At 43.1% G+C, this 20,654-nt stretch overlaps 2 protein-coding genes across 2 annotated transcripts; one reads left to right on the forward strand and one right to left on the reverse strand.

Annotated features, from left to right (window-relative positions):
- The first annotated feature begins 3,979 nt into the window (after window positions 1-3,979).
- On the forward strand, window positions 3,980-4,822 carry LOC142060089 (olfactory receptor 12D1-like). Its single transcript, XM_075099705.1, has one exon. The coding sequence runs from the start codon at window positions 3,980-3,982 to the stop codon at window positions 4,820-4,822; it is 843 nt and encodes a 280-aa protein (XP_074955806.1).
- A 4,613-nt stretch (window positions 4,823-9,435) lies between these two features.
- LOC142059570 (olfactory receptor 6B1-like) lies at window positions 9,436-10,375 on the reverse strand. Its single transcript, XM_075098375.1, is given in 4 exon segments — window positions 9,436-9,612; window positions 9,614-9,783; window positions 9,786-9,952; window positions 9,954-10,375. Coding segments are annotated over 4 exon segments (936 nt in total).
- Window positions 10,376-20,654: the final 10,279 nt, after the last annotated feature.

Here is a 20,654-nt window from a genome sequence, read left to right on the forward strand (position 1 = left end):
GCTACTACAGTTTAATTTTGTTATTAACAAGCTGAATGATAGAATAGAGCACGCTCTTAGCACGTCTGCTGATGCTTCCAAACTGGAGGGAGTGGTGATGCACCGGAGGGAAGAACCTGTCTTCAGGGGGGCATTGAGAGGCCAGAAACATGGTCTGACTGGAACCTCCTGCAGTTCAACAAAAGCAAGTCAAAACTTGTACATCTGGGAAGAAAGAAACAATCCCACACCACAGGGCAGGCCAGGGGATGACTGGGTAGAAAGCAGCTTTGCAGGAGAAGCAGCTTTTGGGGGTCAGGTGGGAAAGAAGTCACATGTGTGCCAGCAGCATGCCCTTGCCGCAAGGAAGTCCAAATGGGCTGCATTGGCAAAAGCACAGGCAGCTGGTGGAGGGGAGCAAGCCTTCCCTTCTCTTTGGCATTCCTGAGATCACATTTGGAAGAGCGTGTCCAATATTGGACTGCCCAGTACCGGAAAGACATTGCCCAGTGGAGGGACACCGGGACGCCAGGGTGATTAGTGGTCTCTCTAGTGATTAGTCCCTCAAGGACAAGGAGAGGCTGGGAGGCTGGGTTTCTTCATCCTTGTTGCTTCCTAGGGGAAGGAGATGATATTGCTGTCTGCAGCTACTTAGTGTGGGGGTGGATTCTCCCCCACACTAAGGCAATGGGGAGAAAATGGGGGCAAATATTTCCCAGAGGAGCACGGTGATAAGATGCAAGGTGATGGGCGCAAGTCGGAACATGGGAAATTTGGATTAGATACTAGGGAACACTCTTTCACCTTTAGGGTATTCAGGCTTGGAACAGGCTGCCCAGATTTGCCTAAATACCCTTGAAACTGTTGAAAACTTCACTGGCCAAGACCCTACCCAGTTGGCCTGCTTTGAACAGGGGAAGGACCAGAGACTGCAGAGGCTTCTTCCAACCTACATTATTCCGTGTGCCTACAAAACTATGCTGAACATACTGGGTTTTCAAACCCAAGATCAGTCTCAAGCTGACCTGCCAGGAGCTTTATAGGGGAAATGTTGGGATTTTGGGATGTTTGTGATTGCAAAGAGTCCAGAAACGACTCCTTAGCCACCAAATGCCAACAAAAATAAAACATCAGAAATCCTAACAGATCAGAATGGGTGGAATGCACACTTGGTTTCACAAATTCTAACATTTGAAAGGGATTTAGGAAACATTGCCTAAACACTGCTCTAGTTCGGCTGAGGTTGTATGACTCATGCCTCTACATCCAGGAGAATTTTCAGCCATTTTTGTGCACTGAGATGGAGATATTTGTGTTTGATTTTTTTTTTTTCTGTATGTGCGAGGTATTTTTGGCTTGGCTTTTTGGTTTGGTTTGGTGGTTTGGTGGGGTTTTTTTGTTTGGTTGTTGTTGTGGGGTTTGGTTTTTTTTTTTTTTGGTAGGTTGTGTTTTGTAGTGTTTTTGGTTTGGTGTTCCTTTTTTTTGTTGTTGTTATTAACTAATCTCTGCGGGCTGCTTCATTTTTTGTCTTCTGTTTTGCAGGTGGCTCATCTATGCATTATACATTATGCTTAGGGAACACTTTGTTGCTCTGCAACTCACCCCTGATTCACAAACCTCATTTCAGAAACCTGATCAAAGCAATAGGAAAATCACTTCTGCCATGAAGATGTTGCTGTTTTGCACATTATGGATGTGACAAAAAGACTTTTTTCCCCCTCTAACTAGGTCATCAGAGATTGCTGGTACAGTTTGCAAAGCTTCCTCCTTGCATCCTACCTGAATAACGCCAAGCCCCTGGGAACTCGCAGTAGTCCTTGTCATCACACCCGCAGTATTAATGGCTCGGCTAGAAGAACGCCAAGCAGATATCAAAGAAAAAAGGAGAACAGAAATTCTCAGTCTTCTAACTGCACAAAATGAGTTGTTTTCTCCTCAGCTTTGCTTTCTGGCTCACTATGAGAGGGCCCTGCTACAATGAGAAAAGTGTTGATTGATAGCTAGGCGAGGTTTGTCCAGAATGATCTTTTTTAAAATCTTTTTATTCTGTAATTCATGTAGTTGGAACAACAGGCAAGCTTCAGCATGCAAAGTCTTTCCTTTGCATTTGTATTTAAGCAAGAGTCTTAAAAGAAGAAGATTGGGAGAACTCTTTTCCTTTGACTGGATGTGTTAATCAGTTAATCGGAGAAAAATGTTAGTCAGCATCTGTGAAACAGAAGGGAAGTATTAGAAAGAGAAGGAAAAAAATGTTTAGAAGGAATGGAGGACAGGGATTAGACCACCTGTGGTTGACTGAGAAAAAGAGGCAGGATCAGAGGAGGTTGTGGAACACACCGTAACAGAGTGGTTTCTTTCTACAGATGGACTTCAGTGAGGAGGGCTTTGGTGCCTAAAAGTGGCCAATAATGTGTAAGAAACAGAAGCATTTGTATTTCATAGAGAACTGCATCTATACCTCTTCAAATGGAGGTGACTGACTAAAATTTTAATAAATCTATAATATTAACAGATCTAATGTTTCCAATAGAGCTTGTTCAAAGATCAGACTAGAAGTATTTTCAGAGAAATATGATCAGTTTTTTAGAGTCTCTATGCCTGTAAATTACCTTTAGGCCACACGCTCGTGTTCTTTCATTATGAGATCAGTTTAGAAGTTTTCTGTTTGTTTATTGTTTTCATGCTGAAATAATAAGCTGAAGAAGTATGAGCAAAAGAGTGAGTGGGCTGGAGATGCACCATAATGACTTTCAAAAATCACCTATTTTCAACAAAAGTATATAGCACAATGGAATGGACAAGAAAGACTATGAAATGTAGCTATACGTGCTTTAACCTCTTTACAAGAAATAGTTTGGAAGTAACCCTTTTTTCATTAGCTGTATTCATCAATATTAATCATCACTGCGTTGAACGTACGGAGAAAACTACTCGTCTTGTAGAATTTGCAGTCTATATTGTAAGCTAGAAATACCTGTGCCTACCTGCCCCAGTAAAATAATCTCAGGACTTTGTTCTTTACTGCCTATGGTTGGGACTTACCCATAGCGATAAACAAACTTACCTGAAACAGAAAAAACATGAAAGCATGTGCTTCCTAATTCACATTTTAGAAGAGTAACGATACTGACAGAACAGATCATATTGTCTCAGTGGGGCAGTACGGCCAGCTTTCAGCGAGATGAGCCAACTGGTCTGGAACTCGCACCAGCTAACTCGGCTCCTACAAATTCAGTCTTGCTCCGTCACAGTACTGTAGGAGATGAGATGCTGGCTTTTGTCCCATTCATCTGCTGCTGCTCAACAAAAAGACATTCTTTAGGCAAAGTATACAGTCCAAAACCAAAAACTGTTTGTGATCACATGCTATGGCATCCTCTTCCTTTATTCTCAGCAACGTAATGCTGATGATTGTGTGGTACCTTGGAGCACCTTCTGGTGGCTGATGATAAAAAAAATGGAAATTGTACAATTGTTGAGATCAAAGAACTGTCTGGAAGAGATTGTGGCCATTAGAAATGTTAAAGTTGAAATTGGCTTAATGAAGTGTAGGCACAATAGTAGAAAGAAAGCATCAGCAGTGATTCACATTATGAGTTAGAAGCTTTACTGATGAGATCAAAGGTTGTAGCAGGAAGTTACAGATGAGCCAAACTGAAACACGAATGTGGCTGAAGATGAAGAGCAATGTTTTACGTCTTACATATTCTGCTGTTGTGCATAGACGGAAGTTTTTATTTGAGTACCTTCCCTTCTGTAGTAGTTTACTCTTTTCTTTGTTCCAGGCAGAAAGTAGAAGACTACGTTAAAGCTCTTTCTGTCCATGTTAATTCCTTGAGTTTCTATGCAGCTGTTATGTTTGATTACAAGTGTTATGTTTTGCTCTTTTCTGCATTTGTTTGCATTAAAATAGCACAGAAACAGGTGAGTTTTGTAATACTGTTACTCCTCACCACTGTGGAACCTTGACATTTTGCCTTTGCTTCTTATTATTCTAGCAATGCTGAATAGGACAGAGGCCAGTGATTTCATCGTTTTGGACCTCACTGATATCCAGGGGCTGCAGCACTTTTTCTTCTTCTCCTTTCCGTTGCTCTACATGACCAGTCTTCTGGGAAATGGTGTCATTGTGACCATGGTGATAGCCAAGCCCTGGCTCCACACACCAATGTACTTTTTCCTGGGGAGCCTGTCCTGCCTGGATGTTTTCTACTCCACAGTCACTGTTATCAAGGTGTTGACTGTCTTCCTCTTTGGGCATCAGCCCATTTCTTTTGGTGCGTGCTTTGCCCAGCTCCACTTCTTCCACTTCCTGGGCAGTACTGAGGCTGTGCTCCTGGCCACCATATCGTACAACGGCTATGTGGCCATTTGCAAGCCTTTGCGCTACACAATTGTCATGAGACCACAGACTTGTCTGCTGCTGGCTGTGGCCAGCTGGTCCGCTGGTTTTGTACATGCCATGATGCACTCAGTCATGACCTCTCAACTGAGTTTCCGTGGCCACAACTGCATTCATCACTACTTCTGTGACAGCAAGCCACTGTTGAGTTTGGCTTGCAGTAGTACCAGCTGCAACGTGACCCTCCTCAATGTGGTCACCACATCTATTGCTCTAGGCCCCTTCACTCTCATAGTCTTCTCCTACCTCTATATCATCTCCTTTCTGTTCTATAAAGTCCGGTCCCAGGAAGAAAGGTGGAAGCCCTTCTCCACTCGTGCCTCCCACCTCACCATTGTAGCACTGTTCTACCTACCGGTGCTCTTCAATTATGCACCACCCTCCTTAGGAAGCTCCCCTGAAAGGTGTCTCTCATGTACAGTGCTGTCACCCCAGCCCTGAACCCCTTGATCTATGCTCTTAGGAACCAGGAGGATTCTCTTAGGAAACGTTAGGGAGAAAACTCTTTCCTGGAGGAAAGTGACTAAAACAAGGACAAGGCTCAGAATGTGGTTACTCCACCTCTCATATTTATAAGGCAAGAGGCCAAAAGGACACTGTATTGCAAGAGACTGAAAAACTACTGATTATCTCACGTAGTTTAACACATTTAGAAGTCAATTGCACAGATCTAAATCAGGGGAGCTATTCAAGGGCTTGATGCTTCTTCCATCGTTTTAAGATATCTTACGGTACCCCATCTGGCCTCCAGCTTCCAATACAGAACCACGTGTGTCTCTTGCAGGACTTGAGGCATAGCTGACAGCCCCATGCAGTTGTCCTGGATTAAGGTATTAAATGATGACTTGGTGGCTATGTTTAGGCAGCTGAATGACTCGCCTGTCGTTCAGACCTTCTGTGTAGCTGAAGGGAGCTAGCATGTGCCGCATTTTGGGTGGTCATAGCCTAAGAATGATATTGTCAACATTTGACCTGAGTCAACCCCCTGGAGGGATCTGTTTCTTTCCATTAAGTTTAAGGGGAACCTTACTAACGAACATAGATTTAAAAGTAAACTTGAAAACGGATGTGAGCTTCACCTCTACTAGCTTTAGTAGTGTGGCTTATCTTGCCTAGGTTTATGTACTTAAACGTACTTATGTGTCTAGCTGCTTTTCCAGATTCGCATGATGGCTATGATGAAACAATTTATTTGTGTTTACACAGGCTACTACAGACGCATTAAATGGCCTCAAGTATCCTACCCAGACTTTGCCAGTGGATCCAGAACAGGTCTCTTGCAGGTGATTTGTCATACTTCGTGCCTGTGAGGTATGGACATTTCTAATAGCACTAGACATCTACTTATATCTAGGCACTAAATCCCAGTTTTAATGTGGGGTGCAGCGGTTTACAAGTGCTTCATTTTTTGGTGCTGTGGTTCTTTACACAGACATTCACCACCTTCGGTCTTAGCCTGGACTGCAGTTCCATGTTGAGTTAGATGAAAAGCATATGACCTTCTCAGACACTAGATGTGCTGTGTCTGCCTTTTGGATTACTGAGGACAGAATAAAGGGGTACTCTGAATTGTCTGCATAATGGCCTAGATGCAGAGAATGGAGGGCAAGCTCCTAGCTTCAGGTAAGATTTCTGGAGACGATATCTTAACTCAGCTGGCCATGCATTTGCAATCCATGGATTTTAGAAAGATTTCATCCTTTCCAGCTTGACAATTCAGATCTGTGCAATAGCACTAAGCATTTCACAGTGAGGCATTTAAAACCATACTTGCTGTAAGCGCACAAATGTGATTTGGTTGCCTAAGAAAAGGCATCTATAGGCATCACATAAGAGGCTTGTGTGTCCTCCACCTGGTGCTCTAGAAAGACACAGGAATCCATTTGGTTCTGCTTCATATGTACCAGTTGTGTGTAACACGCAAGGTATCAATATAAGACGTGAACAGGCTCCCTGATGTTGGCAACAGACCCTGGAGAGATCCAGGCTTAGATGTCCCCACGTCATCTAAGCATCTAGACTCCATCAGGATACAAGCACCTCAGTATAGGAGCTTGCTGCCACTTCAGACGCTCAGAGGTATGGCCTTCAAGTTGCCATTTCAAAATGACATGCAGGTCCTTGAACAAACCTAAAGACTTGTTCTAAAGGCTGGAGTGTAAAAGGGTGTCTTTAATGGCCTCAAGTGCATATGTTCAGACGACTATTTCGAGTGCCTTGAGCTGAGTTCCACTCACCTGCCCATCTTACTTACCCCCGACTGTGTTAAATCCTTGCGTCTAGAGTTCTAACGATGGTGACCCCAGCTTCCAAAAAGGGCATTGCAAACAGGATAGACGTTCTTTCTGTCAGCGCAATCCTTTCTCACTGAAGAATCAGGCAGCTCTTCTGAACCCTCCCTGAGCACACACGTGCTCCCTTCAGCACCCCTGCCCACTAAGAGCAACTGCCCCGAGACAGACAGAAGGCTTGACAAGCTTTTGTAATAACTTTGGAAATAATGATATGTTAGAATCATTTAGGCTGAAAAAGAACCTGAAGTCATCGAGTCCAACCGTTAACGTAACACTGCCAAGTCCACCGCTAAACCTTGTTCCTAAGCACCACATCTACACGTCTTTTAAACACCTCCAGGGATGGTGACTCAACCGCTTCTCTGGACAGCCTGTTCAAATGATTGATGGCCCTTTTGGTGAAGAAAGTTTTCCTAATATCCAATCTAAACCTTGCCTGGCACAACTTGAGGCCGTTTCCTCTCATCCTATCACTTGTTATGTCGGAACAGAGACCAACACCCTGCTCGCTACAACCTCCTTTCAGGTGGTTGTAGAGATCTGTAAGGTCTCCTCTGAGTCTCCTTTTCTCCAGGCTAAACAAGCTCAGTTCCCTCAGTTGCTCCTCTCATAAGACTTGTTCTCTAGACCCTTCACCAGCTTCATTGCCCTTCTCTGGACATGCTCCAGCACCTCAATGTCCTTCGTGTAGTGAGGGGCCCAAAACTGAACACAGTATTCAAGGTGCCGACTCACCTTATGGAAGAGGACAAGAAAAAAAATCAATAATGCATGACAGAATTTATCCTCTTGGAACAGGGGAATGTTTCTGAACTGTTCATTCGTCTTTTCTTATTTTTTTCAATTATGTATGTGATGGCCATGACTAGAAACATCCTCACCACTGTTCTGGCTTTGGTTTAGTCTCATTCACTGGAATTCTGGAATTACTCTTTGGAGACCTGCTCTAGTCCTCCACCATCCTGCCCAAGATCATAGCTGCTTGGATCACTGCAGATGTAACCATTTCTGTTACAGCTGCATTGTGCAATTTTACTGGTTTTGTGTTCTGACAGGTGCAAAATACTGCATCAGTGAATGCCTAATAACCATTACTTAACCCTAAGTAAAACTCTCCACTATACAACATTTACCAAAGGTAAGATTTGGCTCCCCTGGTAAGGAGCAATGGGACGTCTGGATTACTTTTAAGTATAATGGTAACAATGGCATCCATTGTCCTGATGGATGTAACCATTTTGCTTTGTGATTTCATCCCTCTGATCAATTGTTCTTGCAGTGACACTAGCCTGATGGTAGTATCTAGGCCACCATATCTAACACCAGATGTTTCTAGCAGAGCTGTCCAACTCTTTATTAGTTTAATCTATGGTCACTGGGGGTGAATACCTCCAAAAGTGAAATTATTCCATGTGAAGATTGTGTTAAGAAAAGACAGATACAGTGAACTTTAAGATCCAGGAGAATTGCCCCCCTGGTTCGCTGAAGACAAGACTGCTGCTTTTCCCCGTTCCCCAGACCCAGCCAGGGGCGAGGCTATTCCCAGCATGTGCGCACATACACAGCACTGATGCAGCCTTCCATGCAGATTGACAGAGACACCGAGCAGTGCCTTTACCATCCAGGATCGATGCCCAGCTCTGGACCAGTCTCCATCTCTAACCAGCACTCTTTCCAGATGCTGGTCTCCTCCTACCCACGGGCTAGTCCAACTTGAAGCTCACCAGCGGATCACACACCCGCAGTGTCATACATAGGACACCAATACATAAAAGAGTTAGTGACAGAGTTTACTAAGGAGAGTCACATGTTGGTGGTCAGGCACAAGCCTTGGCCAGAGAAGCTTACCAACCAGCAGCTTTTTTCCACCTGACCTGCCCCTTTTTGTCCCCATCCTCTCCTGTTTGCCAGGCCTGCTGCACCTATCTCTGCCCCTGTCTCCATCGAAAAGAAACCTCACCTTCCCCTAGTAAGTTTTCCCTCTTTGTCCCAATTTTGCTACGCCTATACCCAAATTTGGTATTCATTGGTATGACTGTTACGTAGGTCATCTCAGGCTTACATGGTATCACTTGGTGCGGTTACCTATGTACTGCCATCCTCATCCAGGCCCTGAAATGTCCTCAAATTCCCTTTTTTGATCTGTGAAGTTTGGCCATTTCTCACATTACTCCTCCTTAACCACCCGTGAGCCCCAGCCACCTCTCACAGAGCTCCCGAGGTTTTGATAGCCACCATGTCTAGCAGAGTCTCATGTCTTGTCTAGCAGTTCACTTAGCTGAGCCTCAGGCCAGGGAGGGCCCAGACAGTGGGCTGCATACCAAAACAGATCAGTGTCCAAAGGCGGAGTAAGCACCTTCCAGAGGTGCTGGCTATAAAAGGGATCTAGATGACAGGCTTGGACTTTGGGTGAAGGCAAGGTTCGGATCCTTTCACCAGAATAATCTTCCCAATTATTTACTTGTAAATCCCTTTGCCCCCAGAGTTCCTACAGAAATTCTATGCTACTTTACAAGTAGTCCCTTTTGTTTTGCACTTGGGGGAGTTTAATCTGCTGAATCACCTTAGTAGGTTTCTGTACCAGTGACAATGGCTCAGTCATTCACCTTTTATGGTCTTAGGGGTGATTGATTCAGATGGATCAGGTTGTCAGCATTCTCCACCCTGTCATAGTTCCTCTGATTACTGCGTGTGTCCATTTTGAACACTCATTAGCCAGATATCCTTATGGTATGCTTATCAGTTCCAGTTTATCATAGCTTATCCTTGCATTTGGAGAGAAGGGATGGATCTAGAGACCTTAGAGATACCAATTTTTTCACAGGGAGCTTTATTCAGGGCTCTTTTAACTTTCTGGTTCCTCAGACAGTAAATGAAGGGGTTTAGGATGTGAGTGACAACAGTATACACAGCTGACACAAGCTTATTCAAGTCAAAAAGGGTCGATCTTCTTGGGCCAGGCATACATGAAAAGGGTGGCTGAGAACAAAATGGTGACCACAGTTAGGTGGGAAGAACACGTGGAGAAGGCTTTCTCCTTACTGTGGGTATTGGGGATGTGCAGGATTGTAGTGATAGTTAATAGGTAGGAGACAACGGTGATGAAGACGGGAACAGCAGTAAGAATAAGGCCAGCACAAAGTCCACCACCTCTGCCAGCGACATATCAGTGCAGGCGAGGTTCAGCACAGGGCTAATATCACAGAAAAAATGGTTGATAACATGGGGAACACAAAACTTCAATTGAGAGATGATGGAAATCTTGATCAAAGACTCACCCGCTGAACCAGGAGACTACCAGATATACGCACATTTGGTATGTCATCATGGCTGGAGAGCACAGTGGTTGACAGATGGCCACATAGTGATCGTATGCCATTGCAGAGAAGAGGACACAATCAGTGCACATGGAGGAGCTGAAGAAAAACAGTTGGGCCATGCATCCCATAAAGGAAATATTCCTGTCTTCAGTGATGACATTTGCCAAGAGTTTGGGGATAGTGACGGAGATGTACCAGACCTCAGTAAAGGAGAGGTGACCAAGGGAAAAATACATGGGTTTGTAGAGCTCACAGTTTGTCCTGATCAGGGAAATGATGACCATGTTCTCCAATGCAGTTAAAATGTAGGTCAGCAGAAATACTATGGAGAACAATACATGTAAGTCTGCTAGGGCTGGGAATCTTAGTAAGAGGAACATGTGGACCTGAGTGGAATTCTTCTCCATGCAGAGGAGCGCAGAGCTGAGCCTGGGGGATTAAACACAGATGAGGAAAAAAGAAAGCAGAATATGGGAAAGTTAAAAATCAAACAAAATTTCCAAACCCTAGATAGGATTTGTCTGATTCAGTCTTGTGGGCTTCCCTTTCAGTCAATGGAAAGAAACAGGCAGTTCATCTGACCTACTGACAACTACCTTAGGATGACCTACGCTGCATCAAAAGTGCAGGTCCAGTAATAGCAAGGGAAATGTAGATGACTAGTACAGGAATAGGCATCCAAGTAGAAGCCATTTATAGTACATTCTGATGAATCCCACCCCCCATTCCTATGTTCGCCTTCATTCAAGTTATTTAATCTTTGGTCAAACTTTTAAATGCATTAATGGAAGGTAGATAAACTAAGCATCTAGCCTTTTGGATTCAGGTGTCCCAGAACTGTGACCCTGAAGTTACTGGAAAGTAAGAGCTCGTCATCCTCTATAACTATTTTTGCCCATTGAAAGAGTTTGCATATGGAATGTACTATTTTTCTGAAACAGGAAAATTTACAAGAATTGGTACATTGTTATAAGATAATGTTTAAATTTTATAGATGGTATCCACCACGTTCAGCAGAGTCACATGTCTTGTCTAGCAGTTTTCCACATCCTGTTCATTTAGCTTGTGTCCAAAAAGCAGATTCATTCCCTGGTGTGCAATGAGTCAGTAATCACACACTCAGGAGAGACATTGCTAATTTATATCAGGGTTGCACAAGCCTGTGTGCTCTGCGGTTTCCGCAAATCAAGCACACAAAAGCTGGCTACCTCATTATATTTATACAATAAGTCCATACATGTTCTCCCTATCTAATTCATATTCATTCTAATCTACATAGGTTGCATAATGACATTAAGTCGCTCCTCTTTGCTACGCTTCAGATTATTCTGCACATTACTTCCTTTCTTCAGGGGTCTTGGTGGTCTTTACAGATGAAGCACCCTAACCCTTTTTACCCATATGTGGTTGCATGTTACAGAAAGACAATTTAAGGCTATTTTCTCTTGACAACTTTCCACAACTTACTTCTAAAAGGAACGCTTGTTCTTGATTAAGTGTATAATAGCTGATGGCCAAGATATCCCATCCCTAAGCTTAGATTAAATACTGAAGTAGTCTAGATTCATGCTAATTAAACATAATCAATACCTGTTCTTTCCAAGGAGTGGTTGTTCTCTTACAAGCTGAGCCTCAAGCCAGGGAGGGCTTAGACACTGGTCTGCACACTGAAACAGATCAGTGTCCAAAGGCGGAGTAAGCACCTTCCAGAGGTGCTGTCTATAAAAGGAATCTAAATAACAGGCTTGGACTTTGGGTGAAGGTAAGGTTTGGATCCTTTCATCAAAATAATCTTCCTGAAATATTTAATCTCTCTTTTGTTTTCTAACACCTGCACTCAGACCCCTCCTATGACCTTTGGAGTGAAATACATAGGCTCAGCATTACAGTATGTACAAAACTCTTACTCTGAAAAGCTGAATTCCACCATTCATTCAATTTGGGCACTTTGAATGGAAAAGCAACATCCAGAAAAAAAAAGTATTATGTCTCAGGCATGCAGGAATATCACACAGGGCCAAGAGGAGACTTGGGCCAAGAGCTATGCAGTGTCAGCACAAGCACCTGTTAGGATGCTAGCCACCACCACCAGTAAATGTGAGTGACTCTACTTCTGAAAGCTAGGGATCACTCCCTGAGGCAGAGACGTTATCTTTGTAGGAACTGTTAACTTCTGCATCAAATTTAATCATCAAGGCATCCAATATAAATCCCTATATGGAGGGAGGCACACATATTTAGATCATGTCTGATTTCAACCTGATGCAGCAGACAAAGAGCGATCAGCTGAGTTCTCTTCCAGAAGTTTCTGTTGGTTAGAAGTGGAGTTCTAGTGACTGATTTCACTGCAAAAATCTCATCTTACTTCTCCCTAGATATGCTACATGAAGGTCTGAGAAATTTTTTTAAATTCTCTTTGAGGAAGATTAGTCCTGTTGTGCTTGACACATCTCTAAGAATAAGAGAAGTTAAATTGTAGGTATGTTTATCCTTCTCCACCAACTACAGATGGATCCTGAGTGTTGAGCTACTCCTAACTTCTAGCTTGTAAGCAGCTAAAAGTCAGGTCATAGAAGTCTTCTAGGGAATATTCAAGGATAATTTCTGTAACTTCACATATGATACCTGTGACCTGAGCTGCAGTTAGTTTCCTACAGACAAGCTTAGTGCAGATGATACTTGTTGATACAACCTTCCCCTCAAAACAGCAGAAAACAAAGAAACTAAACTCATCCTATTGAACTCGCCTCCCACTCCAGGCAAGTCATTTAAGTGTTATATTCCTCAGGTCAGGGGAAGAACATAGGAAGGAAAAAATTATTCAGTCCTCCTGGAAATAGCATGAAAAACCTCCTTTTTCAACTAGCTATACTGCAAGCTCACAAAAGTTCCCTCCTATGGGCTAGAGAATGCAGCAGGACAATGACCATAAGTGGTTATCTAGTCTACTCACCTGCTCCTCTGTGTTTCTTGACAAGTCAGATTATTCCCAATTTAATTTTGGGCTATGGTTAGTTGCTGTCGCTAATCCTGAAGCAAAATGTTTTAGCTTGTTCATAGCCGCTTAATGTCTTAAAATTTTTATTTTAAAAAAATATATTAATGTATTTCTAAAGGAAAAGTTGTTGTTTTGAAATTAAAAATATAAAACCTGGTAAACATCAACATTTTTCCTGAATTTTAATCCATCAGTTGAGCTGTGAAAAATGTTTTTCTAAAATTGCCTGAAATCTGACAAATATTCCCCATGCTCCTATAATTATATTTTTCATTTGTTGAAAGAAAAAAGTCTGTGTGCGCATGACATTTATTTGTGTTCTTAACACTTTAGCTAGCTCACTATCCACTAAATCTTCTTCTGCCTTTTTCTCCATTTATACAAATGTTTATTTGCCTGCCTGTCTACCTATCAGGCATTTTTTCCATCAGCTTGATATTTGTCCTACCTAATATTTGCCTGTTTAATTCTTGGACAAGTACCATCACTAATCCTCACCTTTGATCTTCTCTCATCTTATGGTGCTCACATCAACACATTGGTTTGTGTGTCTTCTGATCACATGTCTGTCTGCAGCAATGTGGCCAGGGTTGGTTGTGTTGGCATATCTCATAGTCAAGTGAAAGAGTCTGAAAACCCATCTTCAAAATCTCATAAAATGTTTTAATAATTTTATATATTTCATTTTATACGAAGATTTTATATGAAGATCATGCTTTATATCTTCATTTATAGCTTCATTGTATATGGAGATCATGCTTGACCAACCTGGTAGCCTTCTATGATGGGATGACTGGCTGGGTCGATGAAGGAAGAGCAGTGGATGTTGTCTATTGTGACTTCAGTAAGGCATTCGACACTGTCTCCCGTAGCATCCTCATAGACAAGCTAAGTGTGGGTTAGATGAGAGGACAGAGAGGTGGATTGAGAACTGGCTCAACAACAGGACTCAGAGGGTTGTGATCAATGGGGCAGAGTCTGTTGGAGCCCTGTAACTAGTGCTGTTCCCCAGGGGTTTGTACTGGGCCCGGTCCTGTTCAATATATTCCTCAATGACCTGGACAAAGGGATAGAGTGTAACCTCAGCAAGTTTGCTGATGGTACCAAGCTGGGAGGAGTGGCTGATACACCAGAAGGCTGTGCTGCCATCCAACAAGTCCTGGACAGGCTGGAGAGCTGGGCCAAGGGGAACCTCATGAAATTCAACAAAAGCAAGTGCAAGGTCCTGCACCTGGGGAGAAACATCCCCATGCACTGGTACAAGTTGGGGGCTGAACTACTGGAAAGCAGCTTTGTTGAGAAGGACCTGGGAGTGCTGGTGGACAGCAAGCTGACCCTGAGCCAGCAATGTGCCCTTGTGGCCAAGACGACCAATGGTATCCTGGGTGCATAAAAAGGAATGTGGCCAGCAGGTCGAGAGAGCTTATCCTCTCCCTCTACTCTGCCCTAGGGAGACTACATTTAGAGTACTGTGTCCAGTTTTGGGCCCCCCAGTTTAAGAAGGACAGGGAACTGCTTGAACAAGTCCAGCGGAGAGCTACCAAGATGATCAGGGGACTGGAGCATCTCCCTTATGCGGAAAAGCTGAGAGACTTGGGTTTGTTCACCCTGGAGAAGAGAAGACTGAGCAGGGAATCTCATAAATACTTACAAATATCTAAAGGATGAGTGTCAGGACAATGGGACTAGACTCTTTTAAGTGGTGCCCAATGACACAGGAAGCTCCACTTAAATGTGAGTAAAAACTTCTTTACTGTGAGGGTGACAGAGCAGTGGAACAGGCTGCCCAGAGAGGTTGTGGAGTGTCCTTCCCTGGAGACATTCAAAGCCTGCCTGGATGCAGTCCTGTGCCCCCTGCTCTAGGTGTACCTGCTCAAGCGGGGGGGTTGGACACAATGATCTCCAGAGGTCCCTTCCTACCCCTATCATTCTGTGATTCTGTGATCTATGTCTTGACTTTTGGTACATAAATGTATTTTTCATCCTAACTGAGCATGCAGGGAATTTTACAAGAAGAGCGCCAGAGGCAATTGGAGCTGTCACTGGATTTGCAATGCAGTCTTGTTTCTGAAGTTAGTGAGAGGGATCATTTTGTCATGGACAGCTTTGCCCTTCATGACTCCTGAGAGAAACAGCCAAAGACACACAGTCCACAGATGCTTGACCACAAAGTTTGACAAGAGAGTGGAAAATTATATATATTAAGTCCCTTTAGAGTATATTTATTTAACGTCATCAGGCTTGAACAAGAAACAAGAAATCCTCTGTTGCATCATATGCTCATTAAAAACTTGAGTCTAGCAACTCTTTGTCAAAGACTATTTCTCCTACCAGCCACCTGATGACTGTACAGAGAATTAGCAGCAAGAAAAAAAATCGTTACAATTTCCTCAGTCTATCAAGCCCTTGGGTAAAAATTACACAGTGTGAAGGGCAGTCACAGGAGTATTATCCTGGAGTTTTAATGGTGCCAGCTAAAGCTATTAGAGATGCTGCAGAAAGTCTAAGTGGCCCTCTGGAGGGGAGGGGGTGTGTGTGATCAGAGCAGAAAAACAGAGCATGGTTACAGGAAAATAAAGGAGGGAATAAGTGCTTTCACCAAGCAGCCCCTCTGAGGTGTCTTGTCAAAGAAAGGGGTCAGGTGCTGATCCACAGCAGGACCATTTCAGGCCTCGCTTGCCTCAGGCTTCTTTCTGGTCAGCGGGGGGTGTGCAAAGGAGACACCCAGGCTCCTGGGAGGCTGCAGCAGCTGCACAGCAAAGTTGCCTGGGCAAAGATGTATCAGTCTGGCCTACACATCACTGCCATCCCAGCCTTGGGACTGCCCTCCTTCCCTGTGCGCCCCAGGCTCAAGCATTGCTGCTGAGCCCTGAAACACAGCCCTCACCACATCACTTTCCCTGATAACCCTCTGGCCAAGCCTGCAGACCCTTGGCAGTCCAGCCATGTAAAGGTGGTACACAGCTTCTCCACTCAGAGTCCCTCCTGCCCCAGACCAGGTCCTCACCCTACCAGACCCCACTGTGTCAGTGGTGTCTCATAGGTTGCCCTTGTAACCCCTGAACTTCCACTCTCTGCAGACCATTCCCCTAGCTTTCCAGAAATAGATGGGTGCTCTTCAGCCATGAAAAGCATCTTCTTTCTGGTGGCGACAGCTTACAGGTCCCAGTTGTCCCAGCCCTGCCCTCCAGCTCTGTTCAGCGGGTGCCCAAGTTCCCATTCTCAGTGTCATCCCCTCTTCCCCATCCCAAAGCCTTGAGCAATTCCCTGAAATACTGCTCCCTCCAACCTCCCCCACCTCTGCAATACTCATCCAGCTCACCCATTGTGTCTCACTGAACTGCCATCATTCTTCTATAAGTGTCCCCAGTGGGATGTTTAATGGAAATTATTCTGTCAAAGGGTCATTGTAAAGGTTTTATGTGCCTGAGATCAAGGTATGAGTTCCTCTCTACTAGAGTTGTTTTAACAGTAAAATGAATACGTACTATTGATGTGGGTGCTCAGAAACTACAGTTCCTCTGTCACTACCTAAAAGTAGAGAGAAATGTCTGTCCACAGCATCTTTGGGCATGGTTTCACAAACCTTAGGGATAGCCACATCAAATCACAACCTCTGAGGCAGAACCGAAATCCGGTCTATTTCACAAAAAAAAAAAAAAAAAAAAAAAAGAGAAAAAAAATTGAGATGTTTGAAATGCATAAACAGAAAGGAAGAGGGAATATTTCAAGTTAGACTAAATTATTGTCTCATCTTCTGTAGATGCTAAAGATATCTTAACTAAGATAACTCAGAACATGCAGACAGTTTAGTGACAACATCTCAACTCAATTTGAAATCTCTGGTGTTCATGGATATGTGTCAAGTGCCAGCCTATACAACTATTCTTGGGTTATAGCTCTTATTATTGTATTAAGTTCTCATAAAGAGCAATGCATCATTATTGTTTTCAACTGTTGAAAAAGTAGCCAAAGACACACACACAAAAAAAAAATAAAAATCCAGAGTTCACAGAAGATTATCAGTGCTAATCTTGGAATTGTATCTTGGGAATCCAGAGAAGAGAGCTGTGGTCATATGCAGGTTAATTATCTATCCATGTTCCACCAGAAAATGGCAGGCATCTGATACTTGAATATCCTCCAGGAACACCCTCCCTTGGCTTCCTGACAGCCAGCTTGCCCTGAGGACTCTACACCTGCCCATCAGATAGTGCACTGCACTGTTTTCTTGAACCGTCTGATTCATACACTCTTTGCCACTCCCTTGGGACCAGATTCTTTGGGAAACAGGACAAACTGGTCTCTAGCTATTATCCCCATCCTAGTTCCCAAGGCTTGGTTTGCTCCTAAATCCTCACCAACCCACCTAGCACATATTATTCTGCATTTTCTAAAACATTTCAGTGACATCAGTTACCTTTCCTGTTTTTTCTATATTTTTTAAATTTCCTTATTAGGAAATTTCACAATCAAATTTCAGCAGGAAACAGCAAATTTCCTCCTCCCGATTAAAAAAAAAAAGTTCATCAGTTGTAGATTTCAAATTTCCATCAGATATATTCAATTTAGAGCTTTCTATTTCATTGTGTCTATAACTTTTTAAGTTAAATAGGAGTGTCAGTTCAGATTGTATGAGAGTTAAGATCTCAGTTAAAGAATCTCTGATTTTTCTGCCTATTTATACCCTGATTCATCACTTTGTTATATCTCTATTGTCAAAGCAAAGCATTTCAGAAAAGAGAGAAAGAAATATGTCATGTTTATAGGATATTAGGTTCTCTCCTGTTCAAAACCCAAATGGTATCTTCCCAGATTAAAGATTCATTAGAAAAACAGTAATCCTCTGGCATCTAGTTATGGCACAGTTATTTAAAAAAACTGCAAAATTCAAAGTAACAGAGTCTGCATACAGAAATTGCAACTGCAGGTGGTCCCAGGTTCTGAATTTCAACATCCATGCTTGCAACATGAATAAGAAGCTATCTGCACCAACTTGCTTGGGAATGAAATTTCTCTCTGTGTTGCAGCCACAAACATAATATAAGTAAATTTACAGCATATCTGAGCAGACTTCACATCCTCACTTGGCTACATGCAATGTTTTTCTGCCATAGAATGCCCCTTTTCTGCCACACCATCCTAGTGCAAACCTGGAAAACCAAGAGGAACTCGCAATATTCAGTGGAAATTATAGAGCCATATTAATTATTAAAGAACTCTTAAATGTCTCAGGCCTGAAGACAGGTTAAGGTAGGTTTCAATATTTAAGCAGGTTGGTTTTGTGCTGAGGGATTCAGACACACTTGAAACAAAGCCATCTAAATAAATAAAGAAGATCCAAGTGAGCTGTGTTTCAAAAAATGATGGGAACAAACAGGCAAACTTGGAAAACACTGTATTGTAGTCAGTATTCAAAAAAAGCTAATAGATAGTGCAAGAAACTGTGGGATAAATACAACGTTGAGTTGCAGTAAGGACATGGCTTGTCTGTTCCAGAGGGAGCTAGATGTAAAGAACATTGACAAAGTGCATCCTGCATATGTACTGAGAACTTTGGTATTTAATCTAGACAGCTGTGTAGTGTATCTCTAAAGCCAATGAGCAGCGACAGAAAAATAGGAAACTACTTTGGATAATTCATTACACTCAATTCCAGGTGTAGGCTTAAAATCAATGTGAAAATCAGGGTTTGAAGATATTTTTGCATCCATGACTCTGTCTGCAGTTGCTTGTCAACTCTATACAGCCAATGTTTAAAGATTATTGGTACCAGTTTCAGTGCTCATACCTAGGATCTTCTACAGCCCTTGGAAAGAAATAAGCATCTCCAAAGAGTGACATGCCCATCCTGATTGAGTCACATATCTGGGAACAAGATAAACCACATATGGAAGAGGTGCCTGTGACTTTCCACTGGCTTCTGAGAAACACCACATTCCTGGCATTGGTACTGTTTTTCTTTCTCCAGTAGCTAAACTTAACAGAAAAGGTGGCCACCCTGGCATCTATAGTGCTCAGGTTCCTCCTGATCCCCAACTAATTGGTGAAGGCACAGTGGCACTACCAATGGGTTTAGAATTAAGAGCTCTCTATGTCTGTCCACAAGGGACCCAAAACACCTGCCACAGACTACAAACTTTCAGCTGTCTAATTTAGGTGAGGTTTGACCCACGTTGTAGTATAGCGAGCAAAGATTTATATCACTTTACTTTAGACAGGTAAGTGATGCCTGGAAGTCTAATTCATACCTTCAATCTTCAGATGAGATGAATGTTCTTCTCTTGGCAAAGCCCTTTTCTTTCCATAAGCTTCAAAGGTAGCCCTAGCTACTGTCATGAAAACAAACAGCAACCTTTAATTCTCAGATTCCTCTCTGTAGAGTCACTATAGTGGTATGGATGTCTTTATCATCTTTGTCCCAAGGGAAGCATTGCCAGCATCCACACTGCTAAAGGTAGCTCCTAAAGAAGTGGAACCCAACCTCTGGACTTGTACTGCACCCTGGCTCTCACCTACACTGCGCAAGCCCCCTCTGGCGTGGGCAGGAAAAAAACAAGCATCCTATGACACAGGAGAAGCACAGGGACATCTATGACATCTTCACAAGGTAGGCAGAAACAACCTGTGCCCTAGGAAAGACATACATGCTTTCAGAGCAGTAGTAGGCACAGTCCAGGGAAGCATCCCCACAGCACCGACAGGATACTGTCTCTACATTTAGGCAGCTGAATCCTGCCACACCATATCACACTTGGCCAGGGTCCTCTTCTGTGCCTCAGGTAGCCATACCCACACTGACACATGAGCTATTCTGTGCCCCATGTGTCTGTAGCTACAAGACATTTTTCTTCTTGTGGCGTTTGATTTCTGAGTGAAATAATATGAAAACATGACAAAGCTGTTTTGAGTTTAATCAAGATGTCATGGTTTTAGCTGGAATAGAGTGAGTTTTCTTCACTGCAGCTGGCAGAGTGCTGTGCTTTGGACTTAGTATGAAAATAATGTTGATAACACACCAATGTGTTAGTTGTTGCTGGGTAGTGCTTGTACTAGTCAAGGACTTTTCTAGCTTCCCATGCTCTGCCGGGTACACAAGAAGCCGTGAGGGAAGGGGGCACAGCTAAGAGAGCAGATTCAAACTGGCCAAAGTGATATTCCATATCATGTAATGTCATGCCCAGTATGTTAACTGGGTGGAGCTGGCAGGGGGTAGCCGTGGCTCAGAGACCGGTGGCGTCAGTCAGCCGGTGGTGAGTGGTTGCATCACTTGTTGTTTGGATCTTTTTCCCCTCCTCCCAAGGGTTCATATATCTCTCTCATTTTCAATTTTCATTATATTACTACTATTATTGTTATTACTGTTTTATTTTAATTATTAAACTGTTCTTATCTCAACCCACAAGTTTTCTTACTTTGGCTCTTCCGATTCTCTCTCCCATCCCACAGGGGCGGGGGGAGTGAGTGAGCAGCTGTGTGGTGTTTAGTTGCTGACTGGGGCAATCTTTTGGTTTTACAGTTTTTTTGAGGAAGTCCAAAAACATATCTTTCTCCCCAGCCACCCAGATCCATTTGTGAGTAGGCAGATTGCTACATCAGTGACTTGCTGTGGAAATCACCTCCAATGCTTTATATTTTTATAGTCTGTCCCCCCCCAAAAA

Source organism: Phalacrocorax aristotelis, chromosome 7 (assembly GCF_949628215.1).
Source record: "Phalacrocorax aristotelis chromosome 7, bGulAri2.1, whole genome shotgun sequence".
Lineage (NCBI taxonomy): Eukaryota > Metazoa > Chordata > Aves > Suliformes > Phalacrocoracidae > Phalacrocorax > Phalacrocorax aristotelis.

What these genes read in the sequence shown, in the direction of transcription:
- LOC142060089 (XM_075099705.1), top strand. Translation starts at nt 3,980, where the DNA reads ATGCTGAATAGGACAGAGGCCAGTGATTTCATCGTTTTGGACCTCACT.